This window comes from Amblyraja radiata, chromosome 27 (genome assembly GCF_010909765.2).
Source record: "Amblyraja radiata isolate CabotCenter1 chromosome 27, sAmbRad1.1.pri, whole genome shotgun sequence".
Classification (NCBI taxonomy): domain Eukaryota; kingdom Metazoa; phylum Chordata; class Chondrichthyes; order Rajiformes; family Rajidae; genus Amblyraja; species Amblyraja radiata.
In genome coordinates this window covers 11,647,877-11,670,985 of record NC_045982.1, presented here as the reverse complement: position 1 = coordinate 11,670,985, position 23,109 = coordinate 11,647,877, and the positions used below count along the sequence as shown (strand labels likewise).

The following is a 23,109-nucleotide window of genomic DNA, read 5'->3' as shown; positions in this document are numbered from 1 at the left end:
AAATGAGGGACCCAAACCGAAGAAGCAAATATTATGGACTCTGGAATATTGAAATAAGTAAAGTTACTGTGGGACCTGAAGAGCATAGCGTATGTGAGTTGGTTTTAATGTCATTTTGATTTTTTTCCCCCCTTTATTTCTGTACCTAGATCCACACATTAGAAAGACACAGAAACCATTCTCGTTTTGGAAAGGGTTGAAACTCGTCATGAGCCACGGACCTTATGTGAAGCTGATCATTGGCTTCCTGTTCACTTCATTAGCTTTTATGGTAGGATTTGTTTTGTTTTTTTCAATGTTCTAAAAAAATCTATTGGGATATCACTCTGCATCTTGTATCTGTGATTCCCAATCTGCAGGGAGTATGTCCAACTGCAGCTCCTCTCGGATCCCATAGGCAGGTGGGAGCAGCAGTTGGAAGCATTGAGGATCATACAAGGTTATAGAAAGAAAAGGTGTTATCAATCTGATGGGATTATACTATTGGCCCCCCAGTAGCTAGTGGAAGATAGAGGGACAGATACCTGGATAGATTATGGAAAGATGCAACAGGGTTGGCATGGTAGGTGACTTTTAACATCCCCAATATTGACTGGGACAACTTTAGTACAAGAACCTTCAACAGAGGAGAATTAGTTTTAAGATAATCATGAATAAGGCTGCCTAGATATCAGAGAAAATACTGTATAGGGGAGGGCACATTACTACATTATTAGACAGGAGCTTGGAAGAGTAAATTGGGAGTAGTTGGTATTGGGCATGTCCTTACCTGACACGGAGGAGTCATTTAATGACCAGCTGATCAAAGCTGCAATATGACTTCCTGACTCTTGTCCTCAATGCTCCAACTGATGAATGCTCAACATGTCACTGGAATCAGAGTGTACAGAGGCGTGGAAACATGGGTTTAGCGAATTAAACTAGAATCTGGGCCCTAATGTGGTCTAGGTTAACCTGGAGGGATAATTCATTCAAGAACATTACAGATTGGAAATTAGAGATGAATTAGTGGCTAAAATGACATCCTAATTGTGCTAATATAGAACATAGAATATTACAGGAACTGTAAGTAAGTGCTCAGCATAAATACCACCAAATATTATTTGTAGATTTAGTTTAGAGATTATTCGGGGCAATCCTGGGTATTCGCTTTTAAGTAATCTGTGACTTAAGTAATCAATAACTTAAATTCAAATAAATCAATAAATCCTTGCAAAACTGCATGAGGGGCAGATCAATCTACAAATAGGTCGCTGAAGTAGGATTGGCTTGGAAAATTATAGCTGTGTCTGAGTATAGAAGTGGGGAGGTCATGTTGCAGTTGTACAAGACGTTGGTGAAGCCACATTTAGATTATTGTGTTCAGTTTTGGGCACTGTGTTATAGGAAAGATGTTGTCAAGCTGGAAAGGGTACAGAAAAGATTTACGAGGATGTTGCCAGGACTCGAGGGTGTGAGCTATAGGCAGAGGTAGAGTAGGCTGGGAATCTATTCCCTTCAACGCAGGAAGATGAGGGGTGATCTTATAGAGTTGTATAAGACCATGAGAGGAATAGATTGGGTAGATGTTGAGAGTCTCTTGCCCAAAGTTGATGAATCGAGGACCAGAGGACGTGGGTCTACAGTGAAGAGGAAAATATTTAATAGGAATCTGAGAGGTAACTGTTTCACTCATAGGGTGGTGGATGTATGGAACAAGCTGCCAGGGGAGTTAGTTGAGGCAGGGACTATCCCAACATTTAAGAAGCAGTTGAACGGGTACATGGATAGTACAGGTTTGGGGGGGGGGGATATGGACCAAATGCTGGCTGGTGGGACTCGTGTAGCTGGGACATGTTGGCTGGTGTGGACAAGTTGGGCCGAAGGGCCTGTTTCCACACTGTATGACTCTGACTCTATGTAAGGCGAAGAAGTTGAGGAAGGGAAATTGAAAAGAAAGTAGGACATTTTAATTTGTTGCTTCTGCTAATGTTTAAATCCTCCACAAAGAGAAAAAACACACTTAAGGGTCCAAGGTTCAGTCACTTGTATTGTTATATATTCATGATTTGTATAAATTTATTTTACACAAAATATCTTCTTCTTTTAGTTGCTGGAAGGGAATTATGCTCTGTACTGTTCCTACACTCTGGGCTTCCCAAACGACTTCCAAAATATTCTGCTGGTTATCATGGTAAGAATCAGATGTTTGTGTAAAGGACATTGTTTGTGTACAGGAGGGAAAAAACAAAGGGTGGTGTCATTTAAGCAGTTCACTACCACAATGAACTAATCCCAGAAGCAATGTGTAGGAAGGAACTGCAGATGCTGGTTTAAACCAAAGATAGACACAAAAAGCTGGAGTTACTCAGCAGGTTAGACAGCACCTCTGGAGAAAAGGAGATCTTTTCTCCAGCGATGTTGTCTGGCCCGCTCAGCTACTCCAGCTTTTTGTGTCCAATCCCAGAAGCAAGTTGTTTTTAAAAATAAACCATTTCAAAAGTGCAGTCACATCAGAAATGTGCTTAAGTTGAAACCTCTCGCTTCCAAGAACTTTAATTCAACTCGATGTAAAATGGAGAGTGACTGTTCCCATTTGGACCATCAACGTGATCAACGGAAATCACAAGGCTTTATATTTCACTCCTTCCCTTTCCTCCTTTAGTTCAGAGATACAGCATGGAAACAGGTCCTTCGTCCCACAGAGCCCACGCCGACCATCGATCTCCCGCTCACACGCAAGTTCTATGTTATCCCACTTCCTCCTCCTACTCCCTACACACTGGGGGCAATTTAAAGGGGTCAATCAACCTACAAACCCCAATGTCTTGGGAATCTGGGAATAAACCGGAGCACCTGGAGGAAACCAACATGGCCACAGAGAATGTACAAACTCCGCACAGACAGTACCCAAGTCAGGATCGATCCCAGGTCTCTGGCGCTGTGAGGCAGCAACCTCACCAGTCACTGTGTCGCTCGATTCTGACCTTCTGATGTCTCCTTTATTACCTCTAGCCTTTGTCACTGCCTCCACCCTTCTGCCAATCAACCCCCCACTCCCCACCTCGCCTCTATCCACCTATCATTTGCAAGGCTTTGCCCTACTCTTTCCTCTCTTGTTCAGCTTTCTCCTCTCTATTTCATCAATCTGAATTAGGGTCCTGACCCGCACCATCGACTTGTTCATTCCCTCTGTAGATGCTGCCTGCCCCACTGAGTTCATGAAGCACAAGTGGCGGCACAATGGCACAGCGATAGAGTTGCTGCCTTAGCGCCAGAGATCCAAGTTCGATCCTGATGACGGGGGTACTGTCTTTACGGAGTTTGTATGTTCTCCCTGTTTTCTGCACGGGTTTTCTCCGAGTGCTCTGGTTTCCTCCCACATTCCAAAGCGGCGCGGGTTTAGCTAGTTGGCTTTGGTAAAATTTGTAAATTGTCCCTAGTGCGTAGGATGGTGTTAAACTACGGGGATCGCTGGCCGGCGCGAACTCGGTGGGCTGTGCTGATTCCGTGCTGTGTCTCGAAACTAAAATAACTAAACCAAACTAAAGGGCCACTTTATCCATTTTATTTTTAATTGCATCTGTTGGCCACAGCACCAGGGCAGCTCGAGCTGCAGAGAATATGCATTGGTGCAGAATGTAATGAATTCCTTCATTAGCCTTCTAAACCTGCAGATATCCCCAAACTTCTATAATTTCTAAATGTGCTTAAGTAGCATAAGATTATAATGAACAACTTTGCGTGGCCAACCCCGTTCCTTTCAGTTGTAAATAGAAGCGTCTGTATTTAGCAGATAGTGAAGAAGTCGTGGGTGTTCTTGAGCTGAACAGTAATGTCTTTGTTGTGGTGATTCCCAGTCGGCCCGACACACAGAGAGATAGATGCATGTGTATTCTGTTAAACCAGCCCCATTGAGGGAGAGACACTTTCTTCAGTGAAAATAATGCTTTCAAAAGCGCCTGGTTGAATTCAAAGCTGAACAAAGGTTCCTGGAAATCATTGAAATTCAGAGTAAGAGACACTAAGTCGGAGCCAGCTAGTGTCTGGAGTGCATGAACACTTGTTTCGTAGCTCTCCTGGGAGCAGAGTTGGAGACCTTTTCATAGTCCTCCAGTATTCTGATCTTTTCATTATCATTTCTCAATAGCAGTTTTATAATGGACAATTCACACGCAATGCTTTTGGAATGAAAACAATTTTTCCAAGGACCTTATGCAGATAAGTGTGCATTTAGTTAAGCACACAATGTAACTGTCAGCACTAGATTGTTGTGGGTCGATGGGAGGAGTGGGAGACCGGTGGCGAGGAGGCTGTGCCTGCTTTTGAATACTGCAGGTCTGTTCCTGCTTAAAAACATCTCATTGAAACAAGGGCGGGGGGGGGGGGGGGGGGGGGGGGGGGATGACAGGAGAAATTCTGGCAGTGATTCTTATTAAGAGGTGCTGCAAGACATTAGTCATGGGAAAAAGGAGGGAGTTGCAGTGAACTCCATTCTGTTGAAAGTTCTGTCTTTCAAATGATCATCAGTAACCACAGGCTGAGGAGAAAATGAAGTTTTGATTTGAACAAAGTCACATTATTTCTATCGGGATCTTCACTTTTACAGGATGGGGCATATAACGATTTCTTATAGATGCAATCTGTTCTAAAAAACTTAATGATGGTTAAATAATCCTGAAATGCTTACTCCCTTATACACACAACCAGTTTGACTGGTGGCTATGCTGTAAGATTGGCAGTCGGTGACAGGCCCATATTAGGTAGAAAGTTAAGTATTGCCACTAAACGTAACCAAGGACCTAAATGTCAAGTAGCAGAATTTATTACATTAATAGCAGAATATTACATTTATTCATCCTGCCGCTTGTGGTTATGGTGATAGTAGTGTCAAAAATACAAATAAGACCTCTTTCTGAATTTGGAAAGAGCCATTCCACTTTAGAACTGAATGTGAGACTGCCGTCTCAGCAGATAGGGGACTGTACTCTGTTCGCCACCGTTTCTGCAAACACAAAACCAGCATCTGCAAGTGCCTCCACTTTCTAACAAGCTTGCTTTTCTCCCAAGTCAGTCTTTTAAAGACAAGACGGTCACTTTACGAACAGCATTGCATAATGATTCACCAGTGTACGATTTCAAAGTCCACGTATCCAGACTTGTGAAGCAATAAACAATAACTTCACTCTTTTTTTTTTTTACAGCTTTCCGCAACGTTGACCATCCCTTTCTGGCAGTGGTTTTTGACCAGGTTTGGCAAGAAAACTGCAGTGTACGTCGGCATCTCTGTAAGTTTACCCACAGTGCTTATTGCGCAGTGGGCTTGCGGGAAATGTTACTGCTTGCTTTTGAACAATGAGAAAAACCAAATAGGGCAGCATGTTAATCTATCGATTTAACATACAGTCTTTTTTCTTGTTTGTTTAAAATATTGGATAATAAATGACGAAGCCTGAATATTAATTGTATTGCTTGTTCTTTATTACAAGTTCAATATGCAAAATATTCTGGCTGGGATAGATAGATTCTTGATTAGTACGGGTGTCGGGGGTGATGGGGAGCAGGAGGGAGAGATAGATCAGCCATGATTGAATGATGGATGAGACTTGATGGGCAGAATGACCTATTTCTGCTCCTATCACTTACTTAAGAAGGGTCCCAACCCAAAACGTCACCTATCCATTTTCTTCAGAGATACTGTCTGACTCGCTAAGTTGCTCCAGGTTTTTGTGTCTACCCACAGGATAAAGGGAATAGGTTTAGAAAAGTGGAGTCATTGTAATGAATGATTGCAGATCTATTTCAGGGACCAGCATGCAGAGATTGGCCTGACTTCAGCGCCATCTTGGGTTGCTGATATATTAAAGGGGGAAAACATTTCACATTCATGGCTGATGATCCTCTTGGCCAGAATCGTTATATTGAGGAGAAGTTTAGTTCTGGTTTCTGGCTGATGAGTTCAGTAGTCCAGGCGGAGAGTGAGTGTACCCTTTGGCCTTCATTCTGTGCAGATCAGAGATAAGGCTGAATATTAATGGTTTGGAGCATTGTGGTGCTTGTTCTTTATTTCTAATTCAATATGCAAAATATTCTGAAGAAGGGTCCCAATCCAAAACATCACCTGAACATTTTCTCCAGAAACACTGCCTGACCGACAGAGTTACTCCAGCATCTTCAACATACAAAAAATTGTTGAATTGCCTGTTTTTTCAATTAATATTCAATCAAGTAAAAGATTGCGATCACATCTAGAGAAAATGTTATCTGTAGACGTCTATTATTGTCCTTTATTATTTTGTTGTTCTCTCTGCAAAACTAGGAAGAAATAAATTAGATCCTTTTCTAATTGTACCTTGAACAAATCTACAATTGCCCAATCTCAGTATTAGCCAAATGATCAATAATAGGGTTAGCATAGGTCCTGATAACGATCAAGATGAATAGCGATACAGAGCCAAGCATACATCAATATTGCACACTGGGTTGCACTGCGCAGTCAATGATCGCAATTGTGTTCTGCTCTATCGCCAATTCAAGGCTGTCGACGTGGATCTTGTATGTTTCCATGTGCCCTCTTTCAAAATATTATCAGATCACTTTGCTTATTTAGAAGTTGCTTCATGGCCCAATAGTGACTTACCGCCAATGACTGCATTGAAGTTAAACAATTCAAATGCAGTGCTGGCAATTTCAACTGGAGCTTACGATCCCAGTCTTTACCCTTCAAATACTGGATCAACGTTTAAGTCCTTGGTCAAACTCTCCATTTTGCATTCTGGAGATGATCATTGTTTTTTCTTTATTTAAAAAAAAGAATAATCCGTTATATCCTGATCCATTGCATGCTTGACCAGTTTTATCTGACTCCAGAAGACGACCCGAGTTTACCACTTGCTGGCTGTGTCACTTCTGCTCAGTTTAATGAGTGTGAAGTGACTGGCTGTGAGCACAGTGGTGGGAAATCAGGGCCATTGTGTCTGAGTTACCACGCCTCAAAGGAGAATACGGAACAGCAGAACAATAGCACCATTGCTACATTCACAGTTAATTTATGCAGTATTCCCTTGGTCTCCAATAGAATTCTAATGTCAACATGTTTTTGTTCCGCTCCTTTGCAGTCGGCAGTCCCTTTTCTCATCCTGAACGTTCTGGTGAAGGCCAACCTAATCGTGGCCTATGTTGTGTCATTTGCCTCTGGAGTGAGCGTGGCTGCTGCTTTCCTGTTGCCATGGTAAGTGAAAAGTTTCTCAGCAACGCCCGACTATTGTGACTGGCTTTGTCGTTCTGCTTCAGTAATAGACCCACTTGGGCAGTTTGCAATCCAGCAGTAAGAAGGGTCTCGACCCGAAACGTCCCCCTTCCTTCTCTCCAGAGATGCTGCCTGTCCCGCTGAGTTACTCCAGCATTTTGTGTCTATCACCGGTATGAATGTTGATTTCTCTAATTTCAAATAACCCCTGCATTCCCTCTTTCCTTACCCCCCCCCCCCCCCCAGCCTAGTCATCCTTCTAAATCCACTCTTCACATCCTTGTATCCCTTCATTAACACTTCTTCCCCAGCCACCAATGGACCATTATGGGCTCCACCCTTCCTTGGTCATGCTTTGTTTCGGCCTTTTCCTTTTCTTACCTCCAGTTCCTTCCCCTCTGCTTTCAAATCTGATGAATACAATACAATACAATACAATGAGTGTGAAGTGACTGGTACCACACCAATTAACCATCAATACAATACAATTACCACACCAATTAACCATCAATACAATACAATTCAATTTATTGTCATTGTGAAGGGTCCCAACCTGAAGCATCATCCATCCTTTTTCTCCAGAGATGCTGCCTGACCCACTGAGTCACTCCAGCACTTTGTATCTGTCTCTGCACAAGCATCATCTCACACTCATTGCAGAGTTTTGCTGGAAGAAAGTGCCCTGTTACATTGAGCTTATTGTGTTCCCTGTTGAAAAATGGACCTCAGAAGCGAAGCTACCAAGTGGAGCTGCTTCCATTACAGCAAGTGATGCGCTGTCGTTATTTTTAGTTTTTCGTTTTGAAGATAAAGCATGGATACAGGCCCTTCAGCCCACCAAGGATACAGGCCCTTCGGCCCACCAAGTCCGCGCCGACCAGGGATCCCCGCACACTGACATCCTACACACATTAGGGACAATTCACAATATTACCACACCAATTAACCTTCAAGCCTGTACGCCTTTGGAGTGTGGGAGGAAACTGGAGATCCCGGGGTAAGCCCACGCAGGTCATGGGGAGAACGTACAAACACAGCGCAGACAAGCACCCACCGTCAGGATCGAACCAGGGTCACTGGCGCTGTAAGGCAGTAAAGCTACCGCTGTAACCCTTGATGAGCTCTTCGCCGATGATTGGCAAGCTGATGGTGCCAGTATGCACCATTTTAAAAGAGGTTCTGTGTTACTCGCCCACAGTAGATTTACTGCCTTACAGCGCCAGTGACCCTGGTTCGATCCTGACGATGGGTGCTTGTCTGCGATGATGTGTGTGAGTGATTGGTGGTGGTCGGAGGGGCCGTAGGCGCAGATTGGCAGCCACGCTTCCGTCAGTCTGCCCCAGGGCAGCTGTGGCTACAGAAGTAGCTCACCACCACCGAGTGTGTCTGAGGAGTGAATGAATAATGCGATGTAAAGCGCCTTGAGTATTAGAAAGGCGCTATATAAATCCCATCCATTATTATTATTATTAGTAGCTGGGCTGTGAGAGTGGGCAGAGCTAATCATTTCATTCCTGCAAAACAAAGGCATTTTATACAATCTCTTCAGCACCCCCACCAAACTACTCCTGAATTGATGTTGGTACATTAGAGAATGCTCCACATACTTGAGACCTCATGCATGGTGATGATTAAAAATACCAGTTTCATTACAGGATAGCGATTCCTACCCTCCTCTCCTTGAAAACAATAATGATCATTAATCGAACTTTATCAGAATCGCAGGCTTTGTTCCGCATTAAATTAAGATTGTTTTGAACAATGAGAAAAACCAAATAGGGCAGCATGTTAATCTATCTATTTAACATAAAGTATTTTTTCTTGTTTGTTAAAATATTGGATAATAAATGGCGAAGCCTGAATATTAATTGTATTACTTGTTCTTTATTACAAATTCAACATGCAAAATATTCTGGCAGAGATGGATAGATTCTTGATTAGTACGGGTGTCAGTGGTTATGGGGAGCAGTAGGGAGAGATAGATCAGCCATGGTTGAATGATGGAGTAGGTTTGATGGACCGAATGACCTATTTCTGCTCCTATCACTTGGGTCCCAACCCAAAACATCACCTTTCCATTTTCTTCAGAAATACTGTCGGCTGAGTTACTCCAGCACTTTGTATCTATCATCCATATACAAAAGATTGTTGTGTTGACTATGCTTTAACTTACATTCAGTCAAGTAAAAGAAAATAAATAAGAATTCTGATGCCTTTTCAAGATTTCACCATTCACAAATACTGGTGCTGTAAAACTGGAATTAAAACCCATTATATCACTCGATATTCAATGTTAAACATATTCCCTGTTTTCCCTCTTAACAGGTCCATGTTGCCCGATGTTGTTGATGATTTCAGACTGAAGAATCCAGACTCCATGGGACATGAAGCAATTTTTTACTCCTTCTATGTCTTCTTCACCAAGTTTGCATCTGGAGTGTCCCTTGGAATATCCACACTGAGCCTCGAGTGCGTAGCTTTCATTTACTCTCTCATTTTAGAATATGATACCGTTAGACTAACTTTAGAAGAGATGAGGAGGAATTTCTTTAGCCAGAGGGTGGTGAATCCATGGAATTCATTGCCACGGGCGGCTGTGGAGGCCAAGTACTTGGGTATTTTTAAAGTAGAGAAGTTCTTGATTAGTATGGGTGTCAAAGGATACAGGGAGAAGGCAGAGATAGATATATTTGTGATTAGTGCAGGTGTCAGAGGTTATGGGGGGGGAAGGCAGGAGAATGGGATTAGGAGGGAGAGATAAATCTGCCATGATTGAATGGCAGTAGACTTGATGGGTCGAATGTCTTAATTCTACTCCTATCACTTATGATCTAAGGCAGGAGAATGGGGTTGAGAGGGAAAGATAGATCGGTCATGATTGAATGACAGAATAGACTCAATAGACCAAATGGCCTAATTCAGCTCCGATGAATTATGAAGAGCTGAATAAGGAAACTAGATGTGTACAATAATCGGGACACTGGTGAATGCAGATTCTGCATGTTTAATTTCAACCAGCTTTAAAATAATACTTTAGGGGGCTGACATGTTAGCTTGTAAGCAAATGTACAGTTATATTTTAAATCTAAAATTTGTTGTAGAAAGGCTCCAAATTGGTCATCATGAAATTATTTTCTGTTTCAAACCCCGCTGTACCATTTAATTTGGGGGATATAAAAAGAAAATTATATGATCACTCTAACTTAGTCATTCCACATTATTAGTGATCATTTGTGATCCGGTGATCAATAGGAATCAAACACATGGTTTCCTTTGATTTGGTGATATTTTTTATCACCCTTGAAAACGATGCCTTTGGCGCATCTTTATGCTTTAATTTATTTTCTACGCAACTACAATTGCAAAAAAAAATTCAAGGTTTCAAGGTCAGTTTAGTGTCACATGTACCAGTTGAGGTCCAGTGAAATTTGAGTTGCCATACAGCCATACTAATGAAAAGCAACAAGACACACAACCACATAAAAGTTAACATAAACATCCACCACAGCGGATTCCACATTCCTCACTGTGATGGAAGGCAATATAGTTCAAACTTCTTCCTCTTTGTTCTCCCGCGGTCGGGGCAGTCATCCCACCCGCAGTCGGGGCGATCAAAACCCCCACAGCCGACGATCGAAGCTCCCGCGGGGTGATCGAAACTCCCGTGTCGGGGCGGTTCAAATTCTCCACGGCATGGAGCTCCCGAGTCGGCCTCTTCTTACCAGAGACCGCAGGCTTCACGATGTTACGTCCACAGGCTCCGCGGTTGGAGCTTCGATCCTCGGCAAAGGGATCGCAAGCTCCTCGATATTAAAGTCCCGCAGACTCCCGCGGCTTGGAGCTCCGGGTCGGTCTCCAGGAAAGACCGCCAACTCCACGATGTTAAGCCGCAGTGGGGACGGAGATACAATACGGGAAAAAATCGCATCTCCATCGAGGTGAGAGATTGAAAAAAAGTTTCCTCCAACCCCCTCCCCACCCCTCACATAAAACAAAACATATTTTTTAACACATACAAAAAAAACACATACATAAAAAAAGAAAGGACAGACAGACTGTTGGTGAGGCAGCCACATTATCGCTATTCTGCCTTGTCTGTTTTAAAGATTAAGCTTTCTCAAAGCTTGTGTGTATTTTGCCAGCTACTATGTGATTAAACATTCTAATCTAATGTCCAGTGCTTGACGCCAAATCCAGTACATTTTTGACTTGTACGTGATTTCATCTTAACTAAGATAGCTTCTTGGATATCCTGCTGAAAGCTGTGGCAAGCAATCACTGGGACTATGTTTTCATTATATTTTCCTCGTACAGTTTTGCAGGTTACCTGACCCGAGGATGTGAACAGCCTGATGCAGTGCATCTGACTCTGAAGATGTTGGTTTCTCCAGCACCTATATTCTTAATCATACTGGGATTGATTCTTTTTAAATTGTACCCAATTGATGAGGAAATTAGAATGAAGAACAGGAAAGCACTTGAAGACTTGCGGTGAGTTTGTGAAGAAGGAAATTCATTTTCATTCTTGCCTTTACCTTTCTTGACTTGGAATGGAATCCTTCATTGTCACATGTGACAAGGCACAGTGACATTCTTTGCTTGCGAACCCTAGGTATGCAAATGCATAAGTCTCCCCTAAGCCTAGGGCAGCCTTGTCCTGGATTCCACTGTCGCCATCCATTAAATGAAGACTGGCTTTCAGCAGTAAAAGTAACCATCAGTGCTCGCCATTATTAAAGAGTAAACTGGATGAAGTGTTGGTGTTTAATGCAGTTAAACGTGGCATTTGAGAATTTGCTGTCCCAGATTCACTTTTTTTTTTTTTTTTCAAAATATACTTTATTCAATTGGTAAATATATACAATTCCTGAACCATTCAAACAAAATTCATCCGACATTTTCGGAGACTATACAAATTTTTTCCAGTACAATTTTTTTACATTTGTCAAATTTCACCAAACAGTCCCCCACCAGTGCCACTCTGTGGCCCCTGTCCAAGTAATAAATATATACAATGTGTATACAGTGCGAAAATTTCCATCTGACATTTCAAGTTCCACAAAAAATGTCCCCCACCCGTGCCACTCATGTGGCCCCCTGGCGTGGGATACCTTCCCTTAATTTAATTTGAGGGGCGTCTCCACCATACTGTGCCCCCCATGTCCAGCAGCGGAAGGACCCTAGACTGTGGCCCTCCCCCACCGAGCCTTGGCGTTGGCTGCACCAAGCTTCAGCGAGTCCCTTAGCACGTACTCCTGCAGTCTGCAATGGGCCAGTCGGCAACATTCCCCGACGGACATCTCGCTCTGCTGGGTGGTGAGCAACGCTCGGGCAGACCAAAGAGCGTCTTTCACCGAGTTGATGACCCTCCAGCAGCACTCGATGTCAGTCTCTGAATGTGTCCCTGGGAACAGTCCGTAAATCACAGAGTCCTCTGTGACGGAGCTGTTCGGGATAAATCGTTCCAGGGACCCTTTCATACCTCTCCAGACTCGTTTTGCAAATCCACACTCTGCAAAGAGGTGGGCAACCGTCTCCTCTCCATAGCAACCGTCCCGGGGGCAGCGTGCGCTGGTAGTGAGGTTCCGAAGGTGCAGGAAGGATCTAGATTCACTGTTACATTAGAACTGACTAAGATTCTGCTTTTAGGCCTATGGGAGGGTGTGACGTTGTGATATTTACCCACTAGATACACATTTTAGGGCAATGCAGTGGGTTGGTCCTGAGCTCGATTGCAGTCTGTGTGGAGTTTGCACGTTCCTCCTGTGACCACGCGGGTTTCTTCTGGGTGCTCCAGTTTCCTCCCACATCCCAAAGGCGTGAGGGTTTGTAGGTTAATTAGTTTATGTAAATTGTCGATAGTGTGTAGCGGGTGGGATGACAGAACTAGTGTGAACAGGTGATTGATCCAATGCAGTATCTCTAAACTAAACTAAAACTCAACGTGTCAACTAGTGTTGCTTAGATTTTAATAGCAGTAAATAACATCAAATACTAGTGGGCATAGCTTTAACATGAGAGGGGTAACGTTTAAAGGAAATGTACGGGGCAACTTTTTACACAGGGTGTGAGTGCCTGAAACACGCTACCAGGGTTGGTGGTCGAGGCAGATATGATAGTGGCGTTCAAGAGGCTTTCGATAGGCACATGGACATGCAGGGGATGGAGGGATATGGATCATGCGCGAGTAGATAAGAAATGGTCTTGGCATCATGTTCAGCATGGACATTATAGGCCGAAGGTCCTGTTCTTATGCTGTACTGTTCTGTGTTCTAATTCCTGACCTGATACAGATACAGGTGGATAAATCAGTTCCAGAACTATGAATATACAGAATTTTAATTTTATTTTAAACATTGGATTTCCCTCACCTACAGTTTTGTGTTTTGGTTTTATAAAGCTGCAGAATAAACAGTTTGATTATAGTGCATTGCATACCATTGTCTAACCAATGGTCTTGTTAACCAAAGTTGCTGAACTTAGTCGTAGATTCATACAGCATGGAGACAAGCCCTTCGGCCTACTCACCCATGCCAACCAAGATGCCCTATCTACGCTACTTCCATTTGCCCACGTGGCCCACATCCTTCTAAACTTTTCCTATCAATGTACCTGTCCAAGTGTCTTTTTAATGGTGTTACAGTTCCTACCTGGTAGCTTGTTCCATAACTTAAGGGTAGCCACAATGGAAAGAGTGACTGGGCAGATATTTGCTGTTTCCACAGCTTGTCTAACCTGGGCTTTCCTAGTCATTGGTCATGAATTGCAACTTTTAGAAAATGACATGGTTGTTCTTGCATTGTTTAGCTCTCTACCAATTGATGTATAAATAGGGGGCGATAGTGTGGGAGACGAATATGGCAGACCTGCGTTAAGTGTTTCTCTGGCAACACAAGGGCATAGTAGTAGGAATACTGCCTTGCAGTGTCAGCGACCTGGGTTCGATCCTGACTACTGGTGCTTGTCTGCACGGAGTTTGTACGTTCTCCCTGTGACCTGTGTGGGTTTTCTCCGAGATCTTCAGTTTCCTCCCACACTCCAAAGACGTACAGGTTTGTCGATTTATTGGCTTGGCAAAAAATGTAAAATTATCCCTGGTGTATGTCGGGTAGTGTTAATGTGCAGGGATCGCTGGTCGGTGCAAACTCAGCGGGCTGAAGGGCCTGTTTCCGTGCTGTTCCTCTAAACTACACACAAATTGCGCACTGAGTGACGACTTGCATCATTGTTTTGCTTCCTTCCTTGCAGAGATGATGACCAACTTTCACAAACAGATACAAAGGAACGCTGCAGCATTGTATAACAAATATTTACAGATATGAAAGACTTTTTTTTGTACAGTGTACATTGCATTAAAATGCGAAAACGACAAGTCACCCATAGAAGACTGACTTCCAAACATATGGATTCAAGCTAACCTTTTCCACACTGTTTAATATGTTTACATTCTATTCATACTGAACATAGAATTTGTACAGTGTATATTGTTCTAATTTAGAAAGCTATACAGATAGCTTGGTCTAATGTAAATTTATATAAATCTCAATGTCCTGTATATACTTGAATTAAAATATTAGTTGGCAATAAAATACTAAATCACTGACTGATCTCTGATTATTCTGGGTTTTCACATGGACGCAACACGCTAATTTACAGACTGCCTTACCAAAATGTATTTTTAAGATCATAAGACGAGCAGATTTAGGTAATTTGGCCCATCAGGTCTGCTCTGCCGTTTGATCATGGCTGATCTATTCTTCCCCCTCCACACCATTCTCCTGCCTTCTCTGTGTAACCTTTGACATGCTTACTCATCAAGAACCTATCAATCTGCTTTAAAAATATCCAATGACTTGGCCTCCACTGCCATCTGTAGCAATTTATTTTACCATGGATTCACCACCGTCTGGTTAGAATAAAAATCCTCAACATTCTAAAGTTGTATCCTTCTATTCTGAGGCTGTGCCCTCTGGTCCTAGACTCTCCCACTACTGGAAACATCCTCTCCACTACGAATTTTCATAATATAAGGTCATAAGTGATAGGAGTGGAATTAGGCCATTCGGCCCATTAAGTCTACTCAGCCATTCAATCATGGATGATCTATCTCTCTCCTAATCCCATTCTCCAGCCTTCTCATAACCACTGACGCCCGCACTAATCAAGAATCTATCGCCTTAAAGATATCCACTGACTGCTTCCACACAGCCTTCTAAAGACATTTCTCCTCATCTCCTTCCTAAAAGAACTTCCTTTAATTCTGAGGCTATGACCTCTAGTCCTAGACTCTCGAACTATCCTCTCCACATCAACTCTATCCAAACCTTTCACTATTCTGTATGTTTCAATGAGATCGTCTCCGTTCTCCCCCCCCCCCCCCCCCTCATTCTTCTAAACTCCAGCAAGTACAGGCCCAGTGCCGACAAACGCTCATCATAGGTTAACCTACTCATTCCTGGGACCATTCTTGTAAACCTCCTCTGGGCCCTCTCCAGAGCCAGCACATCCTTCCCTGTTAAGCCATGATCTTCAGTAGATTCATTGCATTTCAAACCCATTCATGATTGTCTTAATACATTACAAACACTAATCTCTTAATTTCCCAGTCTGAACCGATCCCCACTTTCCAAAATGTGGGCTGATATAAGGTATGTATTTAATTGTACTATGTTTTGCTTTCTGCTTAATATTTCCTGTCCTTGTCTGTAAGGGACAAATATCTCACTCTCTCTACATTTAAAATATCTTTAGCAGCTTGGAGTCCCACAGCATAGAAACATGTTTGCAGCCCAACTTGCCCATGCTGAGCAACATGCCCCATCAACACTAGTCCCTACATTTGACTCGTACTCCTCTAAACCTATTATCTCCATGTACTTGTCCAATGTTTCCAAATCGGTGTGATCTTTATCTTCAAAGACTGCAGGGAGTCCCAGCAACTATCATTAAGCATTTCTCCTCACCAACGTCTACAGATGCGGCATAGAAAACATTTTATCTGGATGCATCACAGCATGGTTTGGGAACAGCTCCGTCCAAGGCTGCAAGAAACTGCAGAGAGTTGTTGACGTGGCTCAGACCATCACGCAAACCAACCTCCCTTCCATTGACTCCATCGACACTTCACGCTGCCTCTGCAAGGCCACCAGCAGAATCAAGGACCAGTCTCACCCCGGGCACTCCCTCTTCTCCCCTCAAACCAAAGTTTGAATATGTATACCTCCAGATAGTACCTGCCTCGACTACCTCCCCCGACAGCTCGTTCCATATGCCCGCCAACCTTTATGTAAGATATGACGCTGCCCTTGTGTTCCTATTAAACCTTCACCCCACCCCACCTCGCCTTAAACCTGTATGATCTGTTCAATCTTAAGCTTGTACGGTCTGCTCTCACCTTGCAGTGGTTTCTTGCTCCAATTCCTAGCCCATACTTTGTACACTTTTAAAGTCTTCCCAATTTGCAAGATTATGAGGTTATGGTGAATATTATCAACATCTATCATTTACTTTCAGCTGTGTTTGCACTGTGTCCCTTGCTGTTTTATTGCTTTTCCTTGACTTGCTAATCTTTTCCATGCAATTGAAGTGCAAATATATACAATGAGAGAGCAAGCCATTAAATAATAAATTAAGAAAATAAGAAGCAAATAACTGCAGATGCTGGTCGACACCAAAGATAGACACAAAGTTCTGGAATAATTCTGGTCTCTGGAGAAAAAGGATGGGTGATGTTTTGGGTCGGGGCCCTGCAGAAGATTAACATTGTCAACTCTTCAGTGTGGTTTTCACATCGAAAATGTTTTTAATCAAACTGATCCTACTTGAAAAATGGTGAAGGTCACTGCTGCTGGAACATTGAAAAATCTTGGATGGAAAACACAAACAATGTTAGTGTGAACAGAGGACAAAGTGCTGAGGAGAGACCTAGCTGGCTGAGTCCTGAAGGATACGGCTACCAAACTGGGTCTGTAGTAGGTAGTAGGTGTACGGTCATCATGAGAGAGAGAGAAAAGCCTATGTGACCTTGAGCTTGCCCATCCAGCTGTGGCAGATACATCTGTCCATGCTAATATTGGGACTTTGTTTCCCCCGCCCAACCCCTGTGGAGACTGTCCTATTTTCACACCAAGGAGCCCCCCCCCTGTATTGCATGCACCAGAACTAGTTACACCTCTGGACAATACTGGCATCTACCTGGCAAAGTGTGAAATTGCCGAAGTGTGTACTGTTCACAGAAAGTGGAACAAACCCATTCCGACTCATCATTGCCCGATCAATAACTAATTTCTTTCCTGATTCAATCATGACAGAAGCAAAGAAAATAGGTGCAGGAGTAGGCCATTCGACCCTTCGAGCCAACACCGCCATTCAATAGGATCATGGTTTATCATCCAGAACCAGTGCCCCATTCCTGTTTTATCCCCATATCCCTTGATTCCGTTAGCCCTAAGAGCTATATCCAACTCTCTCTCGAATACATCCAGTGAATTGGCCTCCACTGCCTTCTGTGGCAGAGAAATCCACAGATTCAAAACGTTTTTGCATCTGTACACATCTGTACACTGATCAGAACATGAGGAATGAGGAGAGAGTTATTGCCCTTAGCATCAAAGCAGCTTTTAATGGAGGACTGCATCAGGACTGAAGTAAATAGGTTTACGTAGATACATAGACGATAGGTGCAGGAGTAGGCCATTTGGCCCTTCGAGCCAGCACCGCTATTCAATGTTATCATGGCTGATCATCCACAATCAGTACTTTGTTCCTGCCTTCTCCCCATATCCTTTCATTTTGCTAGCCCTGAGAGCTCTATCTAACTATCCTTTGAATGCATCCAGTGATTCAGCCTCCACGGCCTTCCACAAATTCACAACTCACTGGGTGAAAAAGATTTTCCTCATCTCGGTTCTAAATAGCCAACCCTATTCTTAAACTGGCCCCTGGTTCTGGACTCCCCCAACATTGGGAACATGTTTCCTGCATCTAGCGTGGCCAATCACTTAATAATTTTATATGTTTCTATAAGATACCCTCTCATCCTTCTAAATTACAGTATACAAGCCCAGTCGTTCCATTGTTTCATCATATGACAGTCCCGCCATCCCAGGAATTAGCCTTGTGAACCTACACTGCACTCCCTCAATAACACGAATGTCCTTCCTCAAATTAGGTTACCAAAACTACACACAATACTCCAGGTGTGGTCTCACCAGAGCCCTGTACAACTGCAGAAGGAGCTCTTTGCTTCTATACTCAAATCCTCTCGTTATGAAGGCCAACATGCCATTAGCTTTCTTCACTGCCTGCTGTACCTGCATGCTTACTTTCAGTGACTGGTGTACAAGGACACCCAGGTCTCGCTGAACTTCCCCTTTTCCTAATCTGACACCATTCAGATAATAATCTGCCCCCTTGTTCTTGCCACCAAAGTGGATAACCCCACATTTATCCACATTATACTACATTTGCCATGCATCTGCCCACTCACCCAGCCAATCCAAGTCACCCTGCATCCTCAAAGCATCCTCTTCACAGTTCAAACTGCCACCCAGCTTTGGGTCATCTGCAAATTTGTAATGTTACTTTTAATCCCTTCATCTAAATCATTAATATATATTCTAAATAGCTTCGTCCCAGCACAGAATCTTGCGGCACCCCACTAGTCACTACCTGCCATTCTAAAAGGGACCCACTAATTCCTATTCTTTGTTTCCTGTCTGCCAACCAATCTCGTTTCCATGTCAATACCCTACCCCCAATACCATGTGCTCTAATTTTGCACACTAATCTCCTGTGCGGGACCTTATCAAAGGCTTTCTGAAAGTCCAGATACACTACATCCATTGGCTCTCCCTTATCCATTTTACTTGTTACATCCTCAAAAATTCCAGTAGATTAGTCAAGCAAGATTTCCCCTTCGTAAATCCATGATGACTTGGATCGATCCTGTTACTGCCATCCAAATGTGTTGCTATTACATCTTTAATAATTGGCTCCAGCATCTTCCCCACCATCGATGTCAGGCTAACTGGTCTATAATTCCATGCTTTCTCTCTCCCTCCGTTCTTAAAAAGTGGGATAACATTGGCTACCCTCCAGAGCACAGGAACTGATCAAGGGGAAGTAGCTCTAGTGTTGGATACCCACCTCACACAAAGGTTGGCGGATGATGGAAATCAATCATCCCAGCTCCAGCATCACTCCAGTTTCTCAGCACAATGTCCCAGCCCCCGCCATCTTCGTCCACTTCATCAGTGACCAGATGGCACAGTGGGGCAGCGGTGGAGTTGCTGCCTTACAGCGCGAGAGACCCAGGTTAGATCCTGACTGTGGGTGCTGTCTATACAGAGTTTGCACGTTTTCCCTGTGCCCGCATGGGTTTTCTCTGGGTGCTCCAGTTTCCTCCCACACTTCAAACTCGTACAGGTTTGTAGATAAATTGATTCAAGATTCAAGAGATATTCATTGTCACATGCACCAATTGGTACAGTGACATTTGGGGTCACCATACAGTCATACGAATAAAAGGCTTCTGTAAACTGTAAATTGTCCCTAGTGTGTAGGATAGCGCTAGTATAAGGTATGATCGCTGATCGTTACAGACTCTGTGTGCTGAAGGTTTGGATCTCAAAGTAAAGTCTAAAGTCTGAAGACCTTCCTTTATAATCTGCGGAGGTTCACTGATGATTTCAAAATATACAACTTCTCAGCAAAGGAGTCTGCGTGCAATGACACTGAGGTGATATTCAGGCATGCTCTTTTAGTGACATGTAATATTCCTGGCAACAATATCACAGGGAATGACCATTTTCATCTCCAAGGAGAGAGAGCCTATCTCCTGGCCCATCAGTACAGTGAAGGCACCTTCCAACTACCAACATCACCTTACTTGGTGTGGGGTAGTGTTGCTGAAGTGCAGTCAAGCCAAAGGCTCGCTCACATTGTCAGCAGAGCACGATTGCCTCTGAGAACGTGGGCATTGAGGGCTTGGACTGCAATAAGATGGAGTCCGCAAAGAATGAGCACAGGGGTCGATGCTACAACTGCTTTAGCCTGCTCCCCCATGCAATAGGATCATGGCTGATGTCATTTTTTGGCCTCCTCTAGTTTTATGACATCTCCATTACTTCATGCTCAAATGTGACTAATGACACAGATTCCAGTAATCGCAGCGCTGAAGAACTTTAAGAATCACAGCCCTCTAGGGAAAATAGTTTCTCATCTCAGTTGCTTGATCAGAAACTATTTACTCAATTTCTCCACCAGAGGGAACAGCTCCACAGTATTTTTTCCTGCCAAACAACCTCAGGATATTTTATGGATACAAAATGTGTAGGAAGGAACTGCAATGTTTTGTTAAGGTCACCTCTCTTTCTCCTAAACTTTATACAGTATTGGTCCAATCTGTTCGATGTTCCTCACGAAGCAATATTTATCTTCAAAGACTGCGCAGAGTTCCAGTCATTTTTGTAAGTTATTTTCCTCTCCAAGTTCTACAGATGCGGCAGAGCGAGCATTTAATCGGGATGCATCACAGCATGGTTTGGGAACAGTTCCATCCAAGACTGCAAGAAATTGCAGAGAGTTGTGGAAGTAGCCCAGACCATCACGCAAACCAACCTCCCTTTCCATTGGCTCCAACTACACTTCACGCTGTCTCGGCAAGACAATCGTGGCCCAGTCTCACCCCGGCCACTCCTTCTTCTCCCCTCTCAATCAACAAACAATCAAATACTTTTGTACACATACAGTTCCCCTCGCTATCCTTGAATTGCATCATCTACTGTGTAGTTTCAGACTAGTAAACACTATACAATACAATATAATCATTTTTAATATACGAGGGGGAAAAGCCTTGATTAATGACTAATGACAATAAATTTGAATACAATACAATACAATACAATACAATTTCACTTTATCAGAAATATTTTATTTGCAATTTACAAGTATGATACACATCATGATTCTAATCATGTTTCCACATGCTTGGGAGGATTTATTTTTAAAGTTAGGAAGACATACGTGATCTCTCTAGTTGAGTTTAAGTTTAGTTTAGTTTCGAGATACAGCGATGAAACAGGCCCTTCGGCCCACCGAGTCCGTGCCGACCAGCGATCCCCGCCCACTAACGCTACCCTACACACAAATAGGGACAATTTACCATTATACCAGGCCGATTAATCTACAATCCAGTTCGTCTTTGGTGTGTGGAAGGAAAGCCGAAATCCTGGAGAAAACTCACGCAGGTCGTGAGGAGAACGTACAAACTCCGTACATACAAGCACCTGTCGTCGGGATCGAACCCAGGTCCCTGGCGCTGTGAGGCAGCAACTCTACCGCTAGTTCTAGAGCGCTCATTCCATTTCTTCCTTTTCTTTCAAACCCTGTGCTGAATTTGACTCTTTCTTGCAGTGAACTCTAACTTAGATGCAGGTAAATGACAGGCATTCAGCCCCTACAAAAGGAACCAAATTATTTCTTACCAAGGATGCTGAGAGTGAGAGTGTAACAACTCCGCCCCCCCCCCCTTTGGTTAAGTAACAATTTCCCAACCTGCGCTTCCTCAAGATGATACAACGCTGACTGTGAACCTTGCAGACAATTCTTCATCAAACACTCCCACTCTGCTGCAATAACACAGTTATGATTTCAAAATAACTTCCATGGACTTAATTTGTTCCAATGGGTGAAAGCATTTATTGCGTAGTGCCTTTCTATATTTACATAGAACAGAACAGTACAACACAGAAGCAGCCCCTTTACCCCGTATCTGCACAGAACATAATGCCGTTAATCCCCTCTATGCACGTGATCCACATCCTTCCATTCACTGCATGCCCATGTGCCTATTTAAAAGCTTTTAAACACTGCTATCATATCTGCTTCTATTTTTCCCTCACTAGCTCTTCCAAGATGGACATACCATGGAGAATCTGTGATAAACGTGTTTAAATTGTGAATTCAGGAATCAAAGCATTATTTTCAACTTCCAAATGTATATATTCAGATATCACAGCTTTTCCCTGCCATCAAACATTAGTGCCGGCTCTTTTCGCTCTTTTCACTGTTTTGCCTTTTTTCCCCCATAAGCATCATAGGATTTATTGGTATTGGTTTATTATTGTCACGTGTACAGAGATACGTGAATGGACTAGTGTTACAGCTACTGAGAAAGTGCAGGGATTTATTTTAAAGTGCAAGAGGTGGAAAGAGGTCAATTGGAAGATCAGGAATTATTCCCTAGCATGTGAGAGGCCCAATCAATAGTCTGATGACAGTGGTGAAGAAACTGCTCTTCGATATGGTGCTATGCGATTTCAAGCTTTTGTACCTTCTGGCTAACAGGAGAGGGGAGAAGGGAGATTGAACATGGTGTGAGAGGTCCATGATTGAGTTGACTGCTTTCCCGAGAAGCCTGGAGCACAACTGAAGCTGATGTGGATGGGAGACTGGTTTGTGTAATGTACTGAAGGCGGTGAATGAAAACCAGTATAACTAAGTATAAGATTGTTGGCAGACAGGTCTGACTACAGATAATAAAGGCTTGCACATCACAAACCAGAACTTCCCTTTTGTTGAAGAGGAAAGGAAGGTCAGTAAATGTGAGGTCTTCAATTTTTTCCTACACAAATACAATCCTCAGCAATGTCTCACAAGCTACCCGAGCCCAGTTACATATCACAGCATGTGGATTCAATGCCATTAGTACTTCCTCCTTTAAACTCCATCCAACTGCCCAATGTCATTAATAAGGATTTGGATAGACTGCACTGCATATTAATTATTGGCAATGGTACAAAGTGATTTCCAGTTCTTCCTTTACATTGCTTATGTCTAATAACATTATAGCTTCCGAAGGTTTTATTTGACTGGCTGAC

The 23,109-nt window shown here is 43.1% G+C and overlaps 1 protein-coding gene across 2 annotated transcripts in view; it reads left to right on the top strand.

The window, feature by feature from the left end:
* The window catches only part of mfsd2a (major facilitator superfamily domain containing 2A), a 59,985-nt gene extending 45,156 nt beyond the window's left edge, over positions 1-14,829 (top strand). The window contains exons 8-14 of one of the 2 annotated variants that reach the window (XM_033045139.1): positions 150-271; positions 2,090-2,173; positions 5,184-5,267; positions 7,098-7,210; positions 9,554-9,697; positions 11,543-11,719; positions 14,477-14,829. In XM_033045139.1, coding sequence (XP_032901030.1) covers positions 150-271; positions 2,090-2,173; positions 5,184-5,267; positions 7,098-7,210; positions 9,554-9,697; positions 11,543-11,719; positions 14,477-14,531 — 779 coding nt within the window. In that variant the 3' untranslated portion in view covers positions 14,532-14,829. Of the gene's footprint in view, positions 1-147; positions 272-2,089; positions 2,174-5,183; positions 5,268-7,097; positions 7,211-9,553; positions 9,698-11,542; positions 11,720-14,476 lie in introns of both variants that reach the window. The other variant, XM_033045141.1, reaches the window with a different exon arrangement.
* The last annotated feature ends 8,280 nt before the right edge of the window (positions 14,830-23,109 follow it).